The 18,431-nt window shown below is 43.8% G+C and overlaps 2 protein-coding genes across 7 annotated transcripts in view; both read right to left on the bottom strand.

Annotated features, from left to right (window-relative positions):
• ARMH3 (armadillo like helical domain containing 3) overlaps window positions 1-18,431 on the bottom strand; it is a 239,573-nt gene that overhangs the window by 177,966 nt on the left and 43,176 nt on the right. For all 6 annotated transcript variants that reach the window (XR_009764035.1, XM_061636248.1, XM_061636249.1 and 3 more), the window contains 5 exons: window positions 17,790-17,891; window positions 11,467-11,525; window positions 10,225-10,290; window positions 8,442-8,511; window positions 561-621 (listed from right to left, as the gene is read on the bottom strand). Coding sequence is in view for 5 of the 6 variants with exons in the window: in XM_061636248.1 (XP_061492232.1) it covers window positions 561-621; window positions 8,442-8,511; window positions 10,225-10,290; window positions 11,467-11,525; window positions 17,790-17,891 (358 nt within the window). In the remaining variant the exon portion in view is untranslated. The remainder of the gene's footprint in view (window positions 1-560; window positions 622-8,441; window positions 8,512-10,224; window positions 10,291-11,466; window positions 11,526-17,789; window positions 17,892-18,431) is intronic.
• On the bottom strand, window positions 910-2,854 carry LOC133388444 (uncharacterized). The gene is made up of 2 exons (XM_061634405.1): window positions 1,700-2,854; window positions 910-961 (listed from the first exon to the last, which is right to left on the bottom strand). The coding sequence occupies exons 1-2, from the start codon at window positions 2,836-2,838 to the stop codon at window positions 940-942; spliced, it is 1,161 nt and encodes a 386-aa protein (XP_061490389.1). The 5' UTR covers window positions 2,839-2,854; the 3' UTR covers window positions 910-939.

The raw sequence follows: 18,431 nt of genomic DNA on the forward strand, positions 1-18,431 counted from the left end.
TAGATTTTCAGCCAGGGAATTGATGTAGAAGTTAAACTGGGTTGGGACCAAAATACAGCCCTGTTTGACTCCATTAAAAGTAGATAAAAGGCCAGGCATATTGTTGTGCATTTGTGTATGTTTAGTTTGGTCTATGACCACAAATAAAAATCAATCAATCAATCAAAGCAATGGTGCCTCAATGTCCTTTTTGCCTTTTACAGGCCATTAGCACTATATTTCACCATATCTCCTGGAGAATGCTTCACACACTCATTTTTTATTTTCTGGTATTCAGGGTGCTTTGTTTTATATTTGCTTGGTGCTTTTCAATACTTTCAAGCTTAAAATTTTCTGTCTCATTCTGTTGATTAAGTAATTTAGGAGAACTCTCCAAATAGGAATTCATTTCATTTTCAATTTCTTGGCACATTGAACAAACACATGACACCTAGGGAGTTTTGGAAAGCCTTGAAATTATCTCTCCCTACCTCAGAAAAAATCATTCCAGTCAAAAATTAAAAATAAAAAGCTATGACTTAATAAATGCTTAATAAATGGTTTAGTCAGCTATTACTTACACATAAAGATCCATGGGAAACTCTTTCATCATGTGTGTTATGATAAATTCTACCATCAGATCTAGAAGATAAGGATACAGAAATCATGACGGAACAATTGGACTTACAACCAATAACAATTCTATTTTCAACTCCAAGATTATGAATTTGCACTGGCTAGTGTTAACATCAATGGAGACATAACATACTATGATTAAGAGCAGCAGGAAAAATTTGCACTCAAGAAGGAAGGGACTGGAGGAACTAGGTACACAATCCCATGGATTTAGCTGCTAGACTTCTGTCTGTGGTTATTCTCTTTTCCAAGAATCTGGACAGATACTAGTGGGAAATGTACCATTGGTCTCACCTGAAAGGTGATTTTCATAGGAGGGGGCCATCACCGTGGGAAATAGTTCCACCTATCGTGCGAAGGCAAGAATGTTTTTGAAGTCAAGACTAGGGACGTCATGCCCCTCCCACTCTCCAGTTCATTCGTAGCGAGTCTAAAAAGAGATATCTAAAAATACAAGAACAAGGCCAACAGGCCCGCCAGGAAAATAACATAATAGTCACATGCATAACAACATGACTCTAACATAACTACATAACATAACAGAACTAAAAGTCTTGACTTCACTCTTACATTTAAATATAATAGCGTAACAATAACATGTAACCCATTGATAAAATGTCTAGTCATCCTCCAACTGGGAGGGTCGTGATGGCCCCCTCCTATGAAAATCACCTTTCAGGTGAGACCAATGGTACATTTTCCATAGGAGGTGGGCCATCACCGTGGGATGTACCAAAGCAACCCATATAGGGAGGGACCACCCACATGTTAATCCACATTAAGAACCTGTTGCAACACTCGTCTGCCAAAAGATGCATCAGCAGAGGCATAACGATCAATTTTATAATGCCTTATGAACGAGTGTGGGGTAGACCAGACTGCAGCCCTACAAATATCGGCAACAGGAGCATTAGTGGCAAAAGCAGCCGAGGTGGCAGCTGACCTGGTAGAATGAGCCGTTATACTAGCTGGAACTGACAGCTTCAGGGACTCATATGCTAAAGTAATGCATGCTCTTAACCAACGGGATAAGGTAGGATTGGATACTTTATGCCCCATAGACCTTGGATGAAAGGATACAAACAGAGACTCCGTTCGTCGAATCTCTTGGGTCCTAGACAGGTAGGTCTTGAGAGCCCTCCGGACATCCAACGAATGCCAAGCCTTCTCGAGAGGATGGGTAGGATTCGGGCAAAAGGAAGGCAAAACAATGTCCTGGTTGCAATGAAAAACTGAATCGACCTTGGGACGAATGGAAGGGTCAGTCTTCAGCACAACAGAGTCCTTATGGAAGACGCAGAGGTGTCTAGCAGAAGACAATGCGCCCAACTCCGAAACGCGTCTGGCAGATGTGATTGCGATCAGAAACAGGACCTTGAAGGACAGTATACGTAGGGGCACAGTCCTGATGGGTTCAAACGGAGGGCGTTGCAAAGCCTGCAGAACTTTCGGCAAACTCCATGAGGGGAACCGATGGACAACAGCCGGAGAGCGTAGGGCGACTCCCCTCCAAAAACGTTTGATGAACGGATGTGAGGAGATATGTTCTCCAGGAGAGGACACTGAGAGAATGGATGACAGAGTAGACGCATGTCGACGTAGAGTGTTGGGTCGAAGTCCCATCATAAAGCCACTATGGAGAAATTGGAGCACCTGGTGCACATTGGCCTGGGATGGATCGTGGTGGTGGGACTGACACCACTTGGAGAAAGCCACCCAGGTATGTTGATAAATGCGAGTGGTAGATGGTCTTCTCGAGGCCAAAATAATATCAATCACAGCGTCAGACAGTCCAGCTGACCTCAAGTGTCTCCGTTCAAACGCCACGCTGTTAGATTGAGCCAAGTAGGGTCCTGGTGCAGTACTGGACCCTGGGATAAGAGGTCTGGCGTTACTGGAAGTGTCCAAGGATCCATCATTGACATTGCCAGAAGATCTGAGAACCACGGACGGCGTGGCCAAAATGGTGCTATCAGAACCAGCTGTGCCCTTTCGGTTCGCGCCTTCCTCAAGGTTTTGGCTAACAATGGTATGGGAGGAAAGGCGTACAATAGACCGTCTGGCCACGGTGTTGTCAGAGCATCCACTGCTTCTGCTGTTGAGTCCAGGTATTGGGCAAAGTACCTTGGAAGCTGGCAATTGTGACTGGAAGCAAACAGGTCGACTGAGAGGGCGCCGAACCGACACTGGAGACGATGGAACATGGCTGGATGAAGTTTCCATTCTCCCGGAAGACCTGTTGTCTGCTGAGCCAGTCTGCTGTCACATTCCAAATCCCTCTGAGGTGCTCTGCTTTCAGGGATTGTAGATGTTGTTCTGCCCAGACAAAGATGAGGGAGGCTAAGTCCTGCAGAGGACGAGACTGGTGCCCCACTGTCTGTTCAAATGTGATTTTACACACGTGTTGTCTGTTCGAATGAGCACATGATGCAAAGGGAACAGAGACTGAAAATGACATAGAGCCAAGTGGACAGCCTTTAGTTCCAGCCAGTTGATGCTTCGAGATTGCTCTGCGTTGGGCCAAACCCCCTGAACGTACTGGGAGTTGCAGTGGGCTCCCCAACCTGTGAGGCTGGCGTCTGTGGTCACGACGGTTCTGCGGGGTTCTCTGAACGACGTGCCCTTGGAGAGGTGTTGAACCTTGGTCCACCAGCGGAAGGAGAGGCGCAGAGCGGGGCTCAAACGAACTTTGCGATGGTTGGAGCTGGCAATGTCTTTTTGAAAAGGCAACAGAGTCCACTGAAGGGGCCGAGTGTGGGCTCGAGCCCAGGGCACAATGTGGATTGTGGAGATAAACATCCCGAGCGCTCTGGCGAGAAGCATGACGTCTGCGGATGTTTGTTGCATCAGGGACCTTGCGATGCTTGTGATGGCAGTGATGCGATCTGGAGCCAGGAAGACCATTGCCTGCAGCGTGTCCAACATTGCCCCAAGGTGTAGTAGGCGTTGGGTTGGTTGGAGATGGCTTTTGTCGAAGTTGACAAGCCAGCCGTAGGTCTGCAAAACATTGAGGGTGATCATTAAATGATGATGAGCCAGCTCTTCAGACTTGGACCGTATCAGCAGATCATCCAAATATGGGTAGATATGAACCCCTTGGGTCCGAAGGTAAGCCACTAGGATGAGTAGCACCTTGGTAAATACTCTTGGAGCAGAGGAGAGGCCAAATGGCATCGCTCTATATTGAAAATGTTGGTGGCCAAAGGCAAACCGAAGAAACTTTCTGTAGGCTATGCAAATGGGCACATGGAGATACGCTTCCTTAAGGTCGATAGAAGCCAGGAAGTCTCCTTCATGCAGACTCTCGGTAATGGAATGGAGAGATTCCATTTTGAACCTGCGGTATGTTACAAAACGGTTGACAAACTTGAGGTCCAATACCGCCCTCCAAGATAAATCTCGTTTTGGCACAGCAAATAGGAGGGAGTACACCCCTTCCGACCTCTCAGTTGTGGGAACTGGCTCTATTGCCGCTATGTCCAAGAGGTGATGTATAGCTGTCTGCATGATGTTGTGCCTGGCTGGTGCCCTTGGGCAAGGAGACGGATGGAATCTGTCTGATGGGGTTGCCCAGAACTCTATGGTATAGCCGTAAGTGAAAAGGTCCCTGATCCAGGAGACCGTAGTAAGGCGCAGCCATCGATCTCCAAAATTAAGTAATCTGCCACCTATGGGAAGGGCGTTAATACTACTTGTGTAGGCGAGGGCCTCCCCTATATGAGGACGATGAGTTGCCCCTGCGCCCTTGGTACTGACCTCTGCCCTGGAAGCGTCGGTTCCAGGAGCCCCTGAATGCATTGGAGTCATAGGGTCTGAAGTCGCGGCCTAGTCCTCCTGGCCGCGTTCCTCGAAAGGACTGGTTAGAACGAAAGGAGGGAAATCGCCTGAAGGGCCTGTGGTCGATGTTCTTGACTGTGGCCAGAACCGGTTTTTGGGCGTCTTTTGGATCAACCAGAACTGCCTTTAGAGCTTCCTCGCCGAAGAGTAGAGATCCGGAGTAAGGAGCCTTGGACAGGTTCAGTCTGGCCGCCGAATCAGCTTGCCAGTGGCGAAGCCAGAGGGTGCGACGAGCAACTATTTGAGTCGTCATGGCTCGTGCCCCTAATTGAGTGGCATCCAAAGTGGCATCGGCCACAAAAGCTGCTGTCTTACGTAATTTCGATAGTGCTCTTCTGAGGGCGACAGGATCAGGGTTAGCATCCTCTAGAAGGTCATCCATCCACATCATAGAGGCTCTGGTGGGATTCCCCTTCCCTGGGCAAAAGAGATCTTGAAACGAGACAAGCGATTGGTTCATCTATGCCAGGGACATCTAACTTGGTGGCAAAGTCTGGGGCTAGGGCGTACAATCTGTCAGCCAGGTTTTTGAAGCGTTGGGCTTTGAGTGGATGAGCCCATTCTTTGGAAGCTAATTTGGCAATTGGGTCCGACACCGGGATGTAGTGTTCAGTAGGTGCAGGGGATTTGAGGACCTTGGCCCCTTTGATAGCTGGGGCGGACGAAGTTGAAGGCGCAGTCTGGAGACCAAGGGTATGAAGTACCCTATGTGCTAGCGGTTGATAATCTGAGGTATCGAACAAGCGATACGAAGTATCCTCCTCATGATCTGAATAGTCGCTCCAGTCGTCTCCTTCAACATGGTCAGTGAAAGTTGACTCCTCCGCATACGAGGCTTCATCCGTACATCTGCCTCTGGCTACATTAAAGGGATCTGGTGAACAGGAAGGATGAGCTTCATGGAACGCACGTTGGTCCATGTTGAGTGGGGGTATGGCAGGAGCTTGTGGTAGTGACTGCATTCGCGTGAAAAAAGCCAGCATGGCTTGGAGTTGGGAGAGGAAATCAGGAGACAGCTGCAGACCAGATGTGGGAGATGTATGTGCCTGGTGAACTAATGGAACAGAAGTTTGAGGCGGTAAACCAGAGGTAGGTTCGTTAGGCGAACAGTGAGTGGGAAAGCCAACAAACTCTTCCTCGTCAGAGGCAGTAGTAGGAGAATGGAAAATGTCACTTATGTGTGTCTGTGCTGTGGCGTTGGTTGGCACAGAGACATAACGAGGGCGCTTTGGTTTACTATGGCTGGAAAGATGTTTTGTCTTAGCCAGTGCTTTTGAATGTCTGGTCTTAGACGTGTTAGGATGTTGTGGCTTGGCTGATTGTGGCATGTCTGGCTGATCTGGCACCATGTGTGTTGATGGTGACATGCCTGGCTGTTCTGCCATCTTATATAAACCTGGGTGCAGTACACTGCCACGGAGGGGGCAGGATGTAAAGACCCGAACTGGCACAGCGTACTACCACGGAGGGGGTAAGATACACTGGCAGATGGCGAAATGCACTGCCACAGAGGGGGCAGAATGCACTGAGGTATCAACGTTAATATAATATAGGCTGTTTTAGAGTTGGCACACTCAGATTAGTGCTGTAGGCTGGGTTTTTGGCTTGTTCGCGGCCCCAGAGGGGGCAGGATATACAATGTAAATCAGATTTAATACAAGTCAGCCACTGATATTAAAGCTCCAGCCTTGATAATGTAATCCAGCCACTAGGATTAAAGCTCCAGCCTTGATAATGTAATCCAGCCACTAGGATTAAAGCTCCAGCCTTGATAATACAATCCAGCCCACTAGGATTGGAGCTCCAGCCTTGATAATATAATTCAGCCACAAGGATTACAGCCACAGTAAAAATGTGTGTAAATCAGCCTTGTGTAAGTTTGTCAGCAGAACATATACACAAACATACAGATAGATAGCCTGCAGGGGAGGTATCCGATGCTTAATAAATGGTAACAAAAAAGGCGGGAATTTTGAATTTCAAAAAATGGCGCCCGGAAAAACGGGCGGGAAAAAACGATCAAAAGGGGGCTGAGGGAGAAGGAGCAATGGCGGCCGTCGGAAGCGAACTGAGGGAAGGGCTGCCCAGCACGGACTCGCCGAAAGCCGCAGTAGCGGCTCTGGAAAAACTCTGGAAGAAGCAGGTAGAGAAAAAAACGGCAGCCGCCGCAGAGAGAGCCGCCGTCGCGGTCTGTAAAGCCCTTCGCAGTGGGATTTAAGCCACGTAGCGAGGGCGATCTGCGGTAAAGGAGTAACGGCGGGAGCCGCAGCTGCAAGCTCCCGCTGAGATCGGATCAGCCGCAGCCGCGGCAACGATCAGGGGGGGGGAGGGAGGGGGATTCCCCTTCCCTCACAAGCGATCAAAAGCGATCAAAAAGAGAACCGCAGCCGCGGTCACTGAGGGAGCCCCCTGGCTACGGATACGACAGAGCCGGGGGAGGGGAGGGGGCTTGAAACTGCCAAAACAAAGAGAGCCGCAGCCGCGGTCTCAGAGGGAGCCCCCAGTCAAGGAAATAAAAGAAATTAAATAGCCCTGAGGAAAGGGGGAAGAGAGCCGCAGCCGCGGTCTCTGAGGGGATCCTCAGTAGGCTAGACACAAAAAACGGAAAAAAAGGTTTTAAAGAGAAATAGACAAACAAATACGAGACTTAGCTAAATGCTACATGAAATTCCAATCTTGTTCGTACGAAGGCAAGAATGAACTGGAGAGTGGGAGGGGCATGACGTCCCTAGTCTTGACTTCAAAAACATTCTTGCCTTCGCACGATAGGTGGAACTATTTCCCACGGTGATGGCCCACCTCCTATGGAAAATGCATGCGTTAAAAGGCATCTATCTTTATGCCATTTAAGTTCCAAACACCTAACCCTCCAAATAATTGTCCACCTTCCCCATTGTTACCAATATCAAAATACTTTTGAGAGCTAGAATTGCACTTGTTTCAGATTTTGCCACCAGTGGAAAATTCCTGCAGGAAACAAATTTCTTTAAGTTGCTGTGAAAAAGGTAAAAGTGTCCCCGCACTTATAGTGCGAGTAGTTTCCAACTCTTAGGGTGATGTCTTGCTACGTTTACTAGGCAGACCGTATATATGGGGTGGGATTGCCAGTTCCGTCCCTGGCCTTTCTTTACCCTCCAGCATATGCCGGGTACTCATTTTACCGACCACGGATGGATGGAAGGCTGAGTGGACCTCGACCCCTTTTACCAGAGATTCGACTTCCTCCTTCCGTTGGAACTGAACTCCGGCCATGAGCAGAGCTTCAGGTGAGTTACCACCACTTACCACTCTGCACCATGGAGGATCTAGTTGCTGTGAAAGGGGGCAATATTATTTTAAGCTATAGAATGAATGCAAAAGGGTGCCTTACATTTTACAGAACATGTCCCAAAGCACAGAAAACCCGACAGGATCTCAATAATAGCTTAAATTGTTCATGTACTACTGAGCCAATAATGTTTAATGATATCATACTCCATTCCTATTTCTAGCCATGAGTCAATGTATTCCAGAGTGGACAAGGTGACCCAGACACTTTTGCCAATATTTGCCTCTTTTCCAGCAATACTCAAAGCACTGTGGAGTAGAGGGGAAACTAAAGAATCCTTCAATTCGATCTTCCACGCCTCTTAAAGTCTTCAGCAGTTAATTTTATTTATATTCAGCATTAACATGTTAAATTTTAGTACATTATCCAACTAAGAAAATTTGGCAAAACAGATATTCCATTAGCCTCTGAAACGCTTTGGAATAAATGTGTTCCATTACTTTGTAGCCAATTCCAGATCGATTAATTTATAAAGACTTGCTTTTCTCCTTGCCAGAATAAAGTGGAGAGCATGGCACAGAAGAAGCAAGAGGATGCCATACTGGTAAATCATATGCATTTCAGAATTAATACTTTGCTGGCAAAATATCCCCCTGTCTGCATCAATCCCTCATCCACCATCTTTGTGAAGTTGCTGACCAAATCTGGCAGGTACACTTACCCAGCACTGCACAAACCAAAGGCCGACAGGGAAGGTTCTTGTCAGCAGCTTTCTTTCTATGTCTCATAGGCTTCAATCAAAACACATGGAGATAAAATAGTAACATGGTGCTGAGCAATGACACACAAGATGCATTATATCAACTGTTTTATGCATGGAAAAACTGCCTCCAAAAGGGATGGTTTTAACCTGTTCCATCCCCCGTCTCACTGGCCAGTTTACTGATTTGGCTGTAAGCAAACACCAGGGTATGTATTGCCTGTGGTTTGGGTGGCTGTAGTTCCAATGGGTGTTCTTCCACACAATACTTTGTACACATCACTGCTAGGTGGCAGAGTTTCACTCAGTCACTGACTGTCATGTTTTATCTACTAGCTAGGAAGAGAGGGGAACTTCACAGCCCAATAACTTCAGTCACCGCTGGGCATATCCATTAATAGGCCATGATAGACCTTCTGTCTGACCAGACCTTCCGGCCAGAAAAGACCTTCTGACTACCATTCTGATACATCAACTAAATAGAAATTAAAAGTGATCCTAAGATTTCCATGAGAGCAGTATGATGCAATCACATTCAAGAAAACAGCAAAGCAGAGCTTTATTATTATTTATTAAATGTATATCCCACCCTTCCTCCCAAAGCGAGTCTACTTTGTGCTCATGTCCTGACTGATGTCCAGTAACTGACAACAGTTATGATCTCCTTTCCCTATTTCATCTCATTATCTAGTTGCTTACTTATTTTATAGTTTTAGTAGAAGCACTGTTCCATACAGTTTTAGCCTTAAAAAAAAGAAAACATTAGCCTGTGTGGCTTTATTGTTTTTTGTTTGCTGCTCTCTGGCCATGCTTAATTACTATGTTGGATCCAAGGAAGTTATCCAAGGGCAATGATGAGGTTGTATATTCACAAGTGTTGAACTACTGATTCCCTGTTCTGCCTTATGTTGGCTACAGTAAAATTGACAGACTTGTATTAGAAGTAAGGGGGGAAATGGAAAATCCTACTGATTGAGAGTAGCAATTTCATATTTCAGTTTGTAACTTCATTCATCAAGTAAGACTGGATATATATACAATCCATTTTATGACAGACTTCTTTGTAGTTTCCCTGATACAGTTTAGTGGCAGGTAATAAAACAACTCTGTGATTGCACACTTAGTATGCTTTTAAGATATCCTTTAAAGCTCTGAAAAGCTTGATTGTTTCATCAAGAACAAAAATCCAGCTAACAGTGTGGAATATCACACCAAGCAGGCAAGTCTTATTACAAATCCCTAAATCAGCTAATCGAGGAACAGCTTGCAAGACTGAATATTTGTGCCACTAAACGTAACATCATTTTCTTATTCCGGATTGTACAACAAATTTCAAATTAATTAATTATTAGTACAATCTAAAACTGCCATTCAATGGTTTAGGCCAGGTTGCAGAAACCCACATGTGAATTAATTAAAACATTTTATTCACTAACTTTGTTCAAGTTCAGTAGTTGGGTAAAGGATTTTTGTTATTCTTTGGGGGGGACGTCTGCAACCCTATGTTAATCTGGGTCTTTTTAGGATTAATTTATTATGTTTTACTGCATTAGTATTACCTTTCAAAATTCTCTTTAGTTACCTTGGTTATTTAAACATGCTATTAAAAAGTATTTTTCCATATTAAATAAGCTTTCAAATATTTCCCAGCATCACCTGCATGGCTGACGCCATAGCATAAAACACGTAATTCAACAGTCCATCCCAGCTTGACAAACCAGGGCACTTAATGGGAAAAACTCACCATTCTGTGGAGGTTTACTCGAAAATTCATGTTATCATCATGCAGAAAAGCATTAGCATACTGGTCCTATTGAAGAATAAAAAAATCATAAAGCAAACATGGTCATGCCATTTTAAATGTATGCCAGTGTTTAAAAGTAGCACTTACAGAACTGTCAGGTAAATACTATTCTATAGGCAACTACTGGTAGTTATCAGTCCTGACAGATCCTTTTAAGTGGATTCCTCACATGGATAACTACCCCAGCTCAAAATACAAAAACCACTGGATTAGTGCAAAAGTCTACGTGTGTGCGCATTTTGTCACTAGTTTCTGATGTTCATCTTAGCTCAAAGTGTCAGGAAAAAATTAATGTACCCTGCAGAATTTTCAAAGAAGCCTCTCTACAATAATGCAAAAAGAAAGCTTTATGGTCGCATTTTGATGGACTCATCATCACTGGAGTTATTACAGCTTGAGCCGCTGGAAAATGGCTCAGCAGCCACAGTCAGCTTTCATTTCAAGATGGATTCTAAATCAAATCATGCTTTGTGTAACACAAATATGGCAATAAATACTGGCTCCCCTTGAATTCCATGGTCAAACATGCCCCAGTTAGACACAGCAATAACTCTGTCTTCTGTTATCTACATGCCTCTCAAATAATCACTGCAGCTAACTGCTGACTTCTTTTTAAAAATTAAATGGAAAGAACAGTCATCTTGAAATACCACTTAAAAATCTAAGACACTGGGTAGCATAGAAGTAAGATGAGCTGTTGCCGGATAGAAGGGTCTTGCTTGAATACTAACAAACAGAACCCCCGCTATCAAAGTCAGTGCTTGAATATATACTTTTCCATTAGAAAAATGGGGCATTTCTTGGAGATTGGAAAGCATCAATGTGCAACAATATCGAGTTTCCACTCTTCCTTGCCTTTGTCTCACTTGTACCAAGTGCTTCCCTGCTTGCTGGAGAAGTATCACTACATTTTTTTAACATCTGGGAAAGCACAGATAAGCCTACATGATCTCCCATGTTTAATGATCTAAACCTTCTATATCAGAATGAAAGTAAAAGACAAGAGAGAAGGATGTGTTTACTAAGATGAACTTCAGCTAATGGTTAACTACATTTACTCCATTAGTTATAATTCAGCTTCCCAAAGAAAGGAGAGGTAGGAAAGCAGACTTAGCACCAGGTCACAGGCTAGAGGCTAATGCATGTACAAATGAGTTGGAAGACATCAGCAAGGGGACTTACCTCTGCTATGCAGGTCAGAATAATCAGACAGAGCTTGCCACTGTGAAGCCGGTGTTCATCTGCAAATGAACAAAAAAGGTCCCATATGAGCCACTAAACTTTGATATGCCCAAGGGTCAGTATGTAGATCAAGAAGCATAAAGCCCCATAAGCAGAACAAAAGGTGAGACACCAGTAGCACTTCAGCTCTAGACTCAAAGCTGTTACCCTAGAAGATAAACTATAGGACCCCCAGTAATCTATTACAAGGCTTTTGCTAGTAAGCCTGACACGGGTTTGGTATTCTCTTCTTTTTATATCCTCAGTGTTAATTTTTTCCACTGTTTTTTGCTCTTCTATGGGACACAAGACACGACTGCTGCAGAAATATTCTGCGTCCTAAATTTATCCCAAGGGTGGGGCAGCCTGTGGCCCTCCACATATTGTTGGACTACAACTCCATAATTCCTAACCGTTAGTAATTCTGCTTGAGGCGGATGGGAATTAAGAGTCTAACAACATCATGAAGACTACATGTTGCCCACCCCAGTTCATCCTCATCTGCAAGTAGCAGTCAATGCTACTGCTTGTCAGAAGGTGTTTCAGGCTCTCAATAATCCATACCGTTAAAGGTCTAACAAAAGGAGATTAGAAATACCTCATTCCCTGAAGCAACTATCCACAAAAGCACTCACCGTGGAGACTGCCCCTCCCTGATGAGTGTCCCTTATTTGCAGTGGCTGCCAATTCACTACCAAGCTAGATTCAAGGTTTTACTACTGGTGCACAAAACCCTATGCAGTATTGAATCAGAGCAGGTGAGAAGCACCCGATCCTCCTACATCTTACCGCAGTCACGTAGATCTGACAATGAAGATCTGTGGATGGCGCCTGGGCCAAAAAGCAGTATATAAATTAACCATAACAAAAAATGCTGTCTTGAGCACATGATACCAGTTCTCTGAAATTCTCTTCTCTTAGAAGTGAAACATGCATATATAAAATCATAACATAAAACCACAAAAACTACCAACATACAGCAGCACAGAACAGCAATGCAGGTAGGGGAAAGACATCACCCTCCTCTCCTCTCTGGTGGAAGTGAATATGCCAATAAGGATGGTGCTGAGATAGGCTCTAACCTCCTAAAAATGATCGACTGAGAAAGATGCATCAAGTACTCTGCTTTTGGGAGGTTCAGTGGAACCTCTCTTTGCAAATCAGAGCTAGCAAGGATTCTAGGCTAAAACAAAGCAAGGCAAAAGTGACTGGAAAAGCTAGCAGAGGCACGTTACCAAATTCTTCCAAACTACACAGGAAGTGGATTGGACTGTGAAAGACCAACCCAAATGGTGTTTGCATTTTGACCAATTTGTAGGGCAGTCCAATATCTCAGAGAGGAGTTCAGGTCTCCTGCTCCCCAGGTGTATTCAATATAGCTGCCCAATTTCCCTGCTTTTTAAAGTTTGATAAAAATATCTGTTGGCTATAGGTACGTTCTCAAACCACAAGTTTTTTTTGCCTATTAGTGAATATAACCTATGGCCTATAGGACGCCCCTCCCAAGAGCAAGAGTATTATAGCCTTAGAGACCAAAGGCATACTTTCTCCACATGAAGGGGGGGGGGACTTTGTTAAAAAAAAAAGTAAAATGACATATTGGAGCCTTTAATAAAATTATATATTTACAGGAGGAAAATTATCCTTAAAAATTAGGAAGGAAAAGTGGTAAAGCCAGGAAATGAGTAATAAATTAAAAGTTTAAAAAATATTTAATGTGTTCATTAACCTAGATAAAGTTTGAATTATTACTACATAACTTCATACAGTTTGGCAATGCAGATGTATTTCAAAATGCAGAGCATGTTTTTGCACTATCATGGTGGAACTGGCTAGTAGAAGAATAATTGGCTACCAATACCAGCCATAAATTTGTGCACCTCTTTCCTTCATGTTTTCTACTTTGCACTCTAGCAAGCAACATATCACACTTTGTCAGAGGAAATTACTACTGAAAGATCAGGATTTCTTTGACATTCAAGGTCAACTGGTCCCTATGCCTTACGCTTGGAGGCACACTATCTGCTTGCATGACTGACACAGCATATTGCAGCTGCTCTGCAGGCACATGCTAAACATAATCATAGCCCTGGTTTGGATGACACGTTAAACCATAGTTTATTTTTAACTATGGTTCAACATGGAAGAGCAATGTGCTGGGTGCACACAGCTCAAAAGTCCCTGCTTCACTCCTCCCCTGCTCCTGTGGTTTATTTCTCTCCAAACAGTAGGCAGAAACCAAGTTTTTTCTTGTCTTGCTGCTCATGGTTTGGTTTGTGGGAAACAAACCACAAGCACCGGTTCATTCATAAGAACATAAGAAGAGCCTGCTGGATCAGGCCAGTGGCCCATCTAGTCCAGCATCCTGTTCTCACAGTGGCCAACCAGGTGCCTTCATAACATGAATCCAGCTTCTGGTTTGTTTGCTTCCCAGCATAGCAACCACAGGAGCAGGGAGGAGGAAAACTGGGACTTTAGAGCAGTGGGCACCAGCTTGGGGGGGGTGTCATCTAACATTTGTCTATTTGAGGATTACACAAACGGATGACCACCGCTCCAAGGTCCACATGTTAATGCACACGTCGTTCATGTGCATCACCACAGATACAACAGGCATACAAACACATTCAATGGAGGCGAGGATGGCAGATAAACAGACTCAAGCATGCCGTTGGCTTCCCTCACCTTCTAGTCCTTGATCAGTGAGCTCCTTTATGAACTCCTTGGACCTTTCGAGCCAAGGAGCTGATCAGAGGCCCAAGGAGCTGATCAGGGAATTCATCAAATGAACTACAAATGAATTAATTTTACTCACCCCATTTAAATCAGCCACCCACCTTCCAGCTTGATTCATTATTAAATTTATGAAATATTCCTTGATAAGTCAACTGAGCTCCCACATCCTTACTTTCTTATTAAATCCCTCCCATATTCCATCCTAAATTCACAAATGTTTTGACATTAAATTGCTCATCAGTATTATTATTATCATCATTTCAAAGATGCCACTCTGACTGGCTATCCTTTAATGGCTCTCTAGCCACTTGCTCTTTTGGCTGCTCCCAGAAAAAACAGTGTATTTTTGGCAGCAAAGCTACAGGAAGCACTATGGCAAAGTTTGCCAAGCACTGTGGAAAGCCTCTCAGCATTAAAGCTAAAATAGAGCTACTTTTGTGGACAGATGTGACTTTTTGGATCTTTTGGGAACTAATGGATATTATCAGCAAAGCAAAACTGGCCCTAAACACTACTGCAGATTACACCAGTAATACAAGACAAATGCTCAGTTCTAATTTTTTTAAATGTCACCATTAAGATTTGGGAGCCCTCAGGGTTCACTAAAAACCCAGATACAACCCATGTGTTAGCCATGCTTTAAAATTAAAATAAACTATAGTTCAATGTGACATCTGTACTAGGCCCTGGTGTAAAACCCTCACAAACTCACTTTTTCCTGTGCCTTCCAATACTTCAAGGAAGGGTAGATTCACCATCTCCAATGCGCAAGAAATCATATGTCAGAGGAAAAGCAAACTGAAGTGTTTCCCCTTTGCAGACCACCTTTAGCAAGTCTAGCATTTCATTCTCCCTCTCTCATAATACTAGAACTCAGGGGCATCCAAAGAAGCTGGAAGTTGGAAGATTCAGAACAGACAAAAGTATTTCTTCACACAGTGCATAGCTAAATTCACTCCCAAAAGATGTAGTGATAGCCACCAACTAGCCACAATGGCTATGTTCTACTTTCACTGTCCAAAGCAGCATGCCTCTTATATCAGTTGCTCGGAATCACAAGTAGGGAGAGTGCTGTTGAAAGGCCCTGTTTTGGGGCTTCCCATAAGCACCTGGTTGGCCACTGTGAAAACAGGATGGAGGACTAGATGGGCCTTTGGTCTGATCTAGCAGGGCTCTTCTTATATTATTGACCCTGTAAAGTTTGTACAATGTGATGTATAAACAGAACAGCCTTGAACACTTGTGGGCAGCTATGACATGAATCCACGTTAACTCTGCTCACTGGTGACAGTAATTAAAGGCAGATATCTGTGAAAGCCTCAAAACTATGGGCCAGTTTAGATCTAACAATAAGGAATGGTTTATAATGACAGGAACTAGCCTCAGGAAGCTTTGGAATTACGTCTTTCCTCTTCCTGCAGCACAACCACAATGAGATTGGAAACTGTTGCTGATTAAGTGCAATTAGCGTTATGTTCAAATTATAAACTATGGTTAATCTCAACTATGATTTGTTGAAGAAACCTTATAATCCATGGTTATGAAGCTCACTTGTTTTTAAAAAACATATATAAGATTAGCTATACTTTGTCATATTCAGATGAAACAACAACAAGCTGTGGTTAATCAAAATGGAAGCAAAAGCTTCTAATATCTTCTTTGCGGCCATGGCACAGGAGGACAGAGGAGGAGAAGGGAGCACATGCATGCCCAAGGCTCACTGCAGCTCATTCCCATCACAATAAAGCATAGTTTATCATGGCATCCAAGCCATCTCTGTAGGCCCCTTTAAATAACAGTGGCACACAACTACATGTAGATACATGTTATTATAGGTAACATAGCTGGCCTCAAATGATGACGATTTAAAAATGTTTCTTTACCAGCAAGGCAGAGGAAGTTGCCCTAGAGAGCTCCAATACTCTGGAGCCTTGTTATCTTTTCACTGCAAGATCTTGAGGCTTATTGCTCAGGTGCTGCCAGACATGCCTCCTCCTTCGGGATTACATGGCAGGCATTAGTGCTCTATGCTAAGCACTTGCGCTTTGAATTACTCACATTTCAAGTGACATACTATGTTCAACAGTACATCACTGGCTATGGATCTGATGCTACACAGAGCAGTACTTTAGCATCAGAACAGGTTACTCCTCTTTATAAGCCGTAAGTAAATTATAAATATGACAAAGCTCCCCTCAGATGGATACTGATTTTGGCCCTATGTCACCAGTGGGGAGAGAAGTTCTGCTACCGCACCACTTCCATGCAGCCAGTTGCCTGACTGGAGCCTGCTCTATCTCAAGCAAAGGAAAAGTCAGACCAGAGAACATGAACAAATAACACCAACATGAGAGTAGGGGGATGAATTTATACAATGTTACACATTGAGCATTTGGAGGGGAGACTTAGCAACTGACAAAAAAAATCCAATAAAACCAGTATCACAGATCACCACCATGGCAGAACAACACACTGGTATATGACAGACAGCATTCAACTCTTCAACCAACTACAAGTAAGGAAGATTACCCTGGAACATTAGTTACATTATGATTTAAAAACCGAAACAGAGAGAGAATTTAGAAGTAATCTCAAATAAATGTTTTTAAAGGGGAGGATAAATGTAAGCATCCTCTCAGAAAATGCATTTTGTTGAATTTAAATGAGCCCATGTCTAGCTAAACTTGCTGTTACAGGACATTACATAGCTACACAAACTATAACGGGAATTTAAAAGGGACCAAACGGCTGTAGTCAGGGTGGAAAGGAGAACTACAGTCCTTTCTTTAGCTCTTCTTCATATTATGATTTTTAACATTGCCAGAACTGGAATACTAAGCAAATTGTAGTGGGCTAACACCAGCACATCCTGTCTTGTGATACAAATGGTTTGCAACAGGCTACACTAGAAGGGAAAGAAATATGCTAATGTACAGGGCTCTGTGCCTCATGCAACTGTGATGTAGGTGGGCTACATATATACCCATGCCTGACCCAATTATCACCCACTGCCTTATGAAGAAAGCCAAAGCTTCCAAATCCCAGCTGAGTTTCTTGCCCCATCGACATTGCCTTCCTGCACCAGCCCACATCAAGCTACCTTTGCCAGCCGGGAAACATGATGTATAGAGGTACATTCTTCACCTAGAGCTCTATTTTATACACTACGCCCTTGGGCATTCTTAGAAATGCTCTACTATATGCATGGAAATCTCTGCCTCCTCTCCTCCCCTCATATAGCTGAAAATTGGATCTGCTTTGCCTCCTAGGGAGGACATGCTGAGCCTCCTCTGGCTATTATGAACTACACTTTCTTCTTCTATACTGTATTTGGTTTCCCTCCCATCAGCACCAGGGCTCCCTTGTATCCAATAATTACCATCTGGCAATGAGAAATCAGTTCATTCTCTCAGTATGAACAACTTTCACCTCCACGGGGAGTCCAGGTAGATTTTTGCATGCAGGCCAACTAGTAAGATCCCCTTTCTCCACTTCCACCCTCCAACTTATTTCAAGAAATGTAAAGCTGTATCAACACAGTTGCTTACCTTTGGTGTCCTGCATAATGATGGAGCTGTATTTTAAGAAAGTTATCAGCAGGTTGCTGGTCTGCACATCGGCATCCAGAGGCAGCTCCACGGTGCTTATAACTAGAAAAGGTCAGATTAGCAAATCTTATCACCAGCACACAGTTTCAAAAGCCCTCCCAGTGGAGGCAAAGAAGATGCTCCTGTTATGGAATCATTCAATCTTACAGGTATTTCTCTTCACAACTGTCTGTAGTCCCAGGCAATGCCATTACAGATCACAGAGTCTTGCAGTCAAGAAAGAAATCAATATTTATTGGTTCAAACCTCCTTCCATAATTTTGTTTGTTCACTGCCCTGAGAGCTATTTCGCTAAGGGCGGTATATAAATTGAAATAATAAATAAATAAATAAATAAATAATGTGGTACGACCATCCACAAACAAAAGTCAGAAATACTCAAAGAAAATGTATTTTTTGTAGTTCTTTTGCAACCCTACTTGGTATTCTACCCCTCCAGGCATGGCCCTAACTCAGCCAGTGGCTAACTTGTGGCCTTCCAGTTATTGTTAGACTACAACTCCCAATTTACCTGACCATTGGCCAACAATATTTGGAGGACCATAGGTTAGCCAACCATGTCCTAAGTAAAGGAAGCTCAAA

Source organism: Rhineura floridana, chromosome 7 (genome assembly GCF_030035675.1).
Source record: "Rhineura floridana isolate rRhiFlo1 chromosome 7, rRhiFlo1.hap2, whole genome shotgun sequence".
Classification (NCBI taxonomy): domain Eukaryota; kingdom Metazoa; phylum Chordata; class Lepidosauria; order Squamata; family Rhineuridae; genus Rhineura; species Rhineura floridana.

Bases quoted from the DNA above. Each gene is read 5' to 3' on its own strand.
- LOC133388444 (XM_061634405.1), bottom strand. From the start codon at position 2,838: ATGGAAACTTCATCCAGCCATGTTCCATCGTCTCCAGTGTCGGTTCGG. The intron at 962-1,699 runs GTTTGTATCCTT...TTCGCACGATAG, and splicing joins ATTCGACGAACGGAGTCTCT to GTGGAACTATTTCCCACGGT.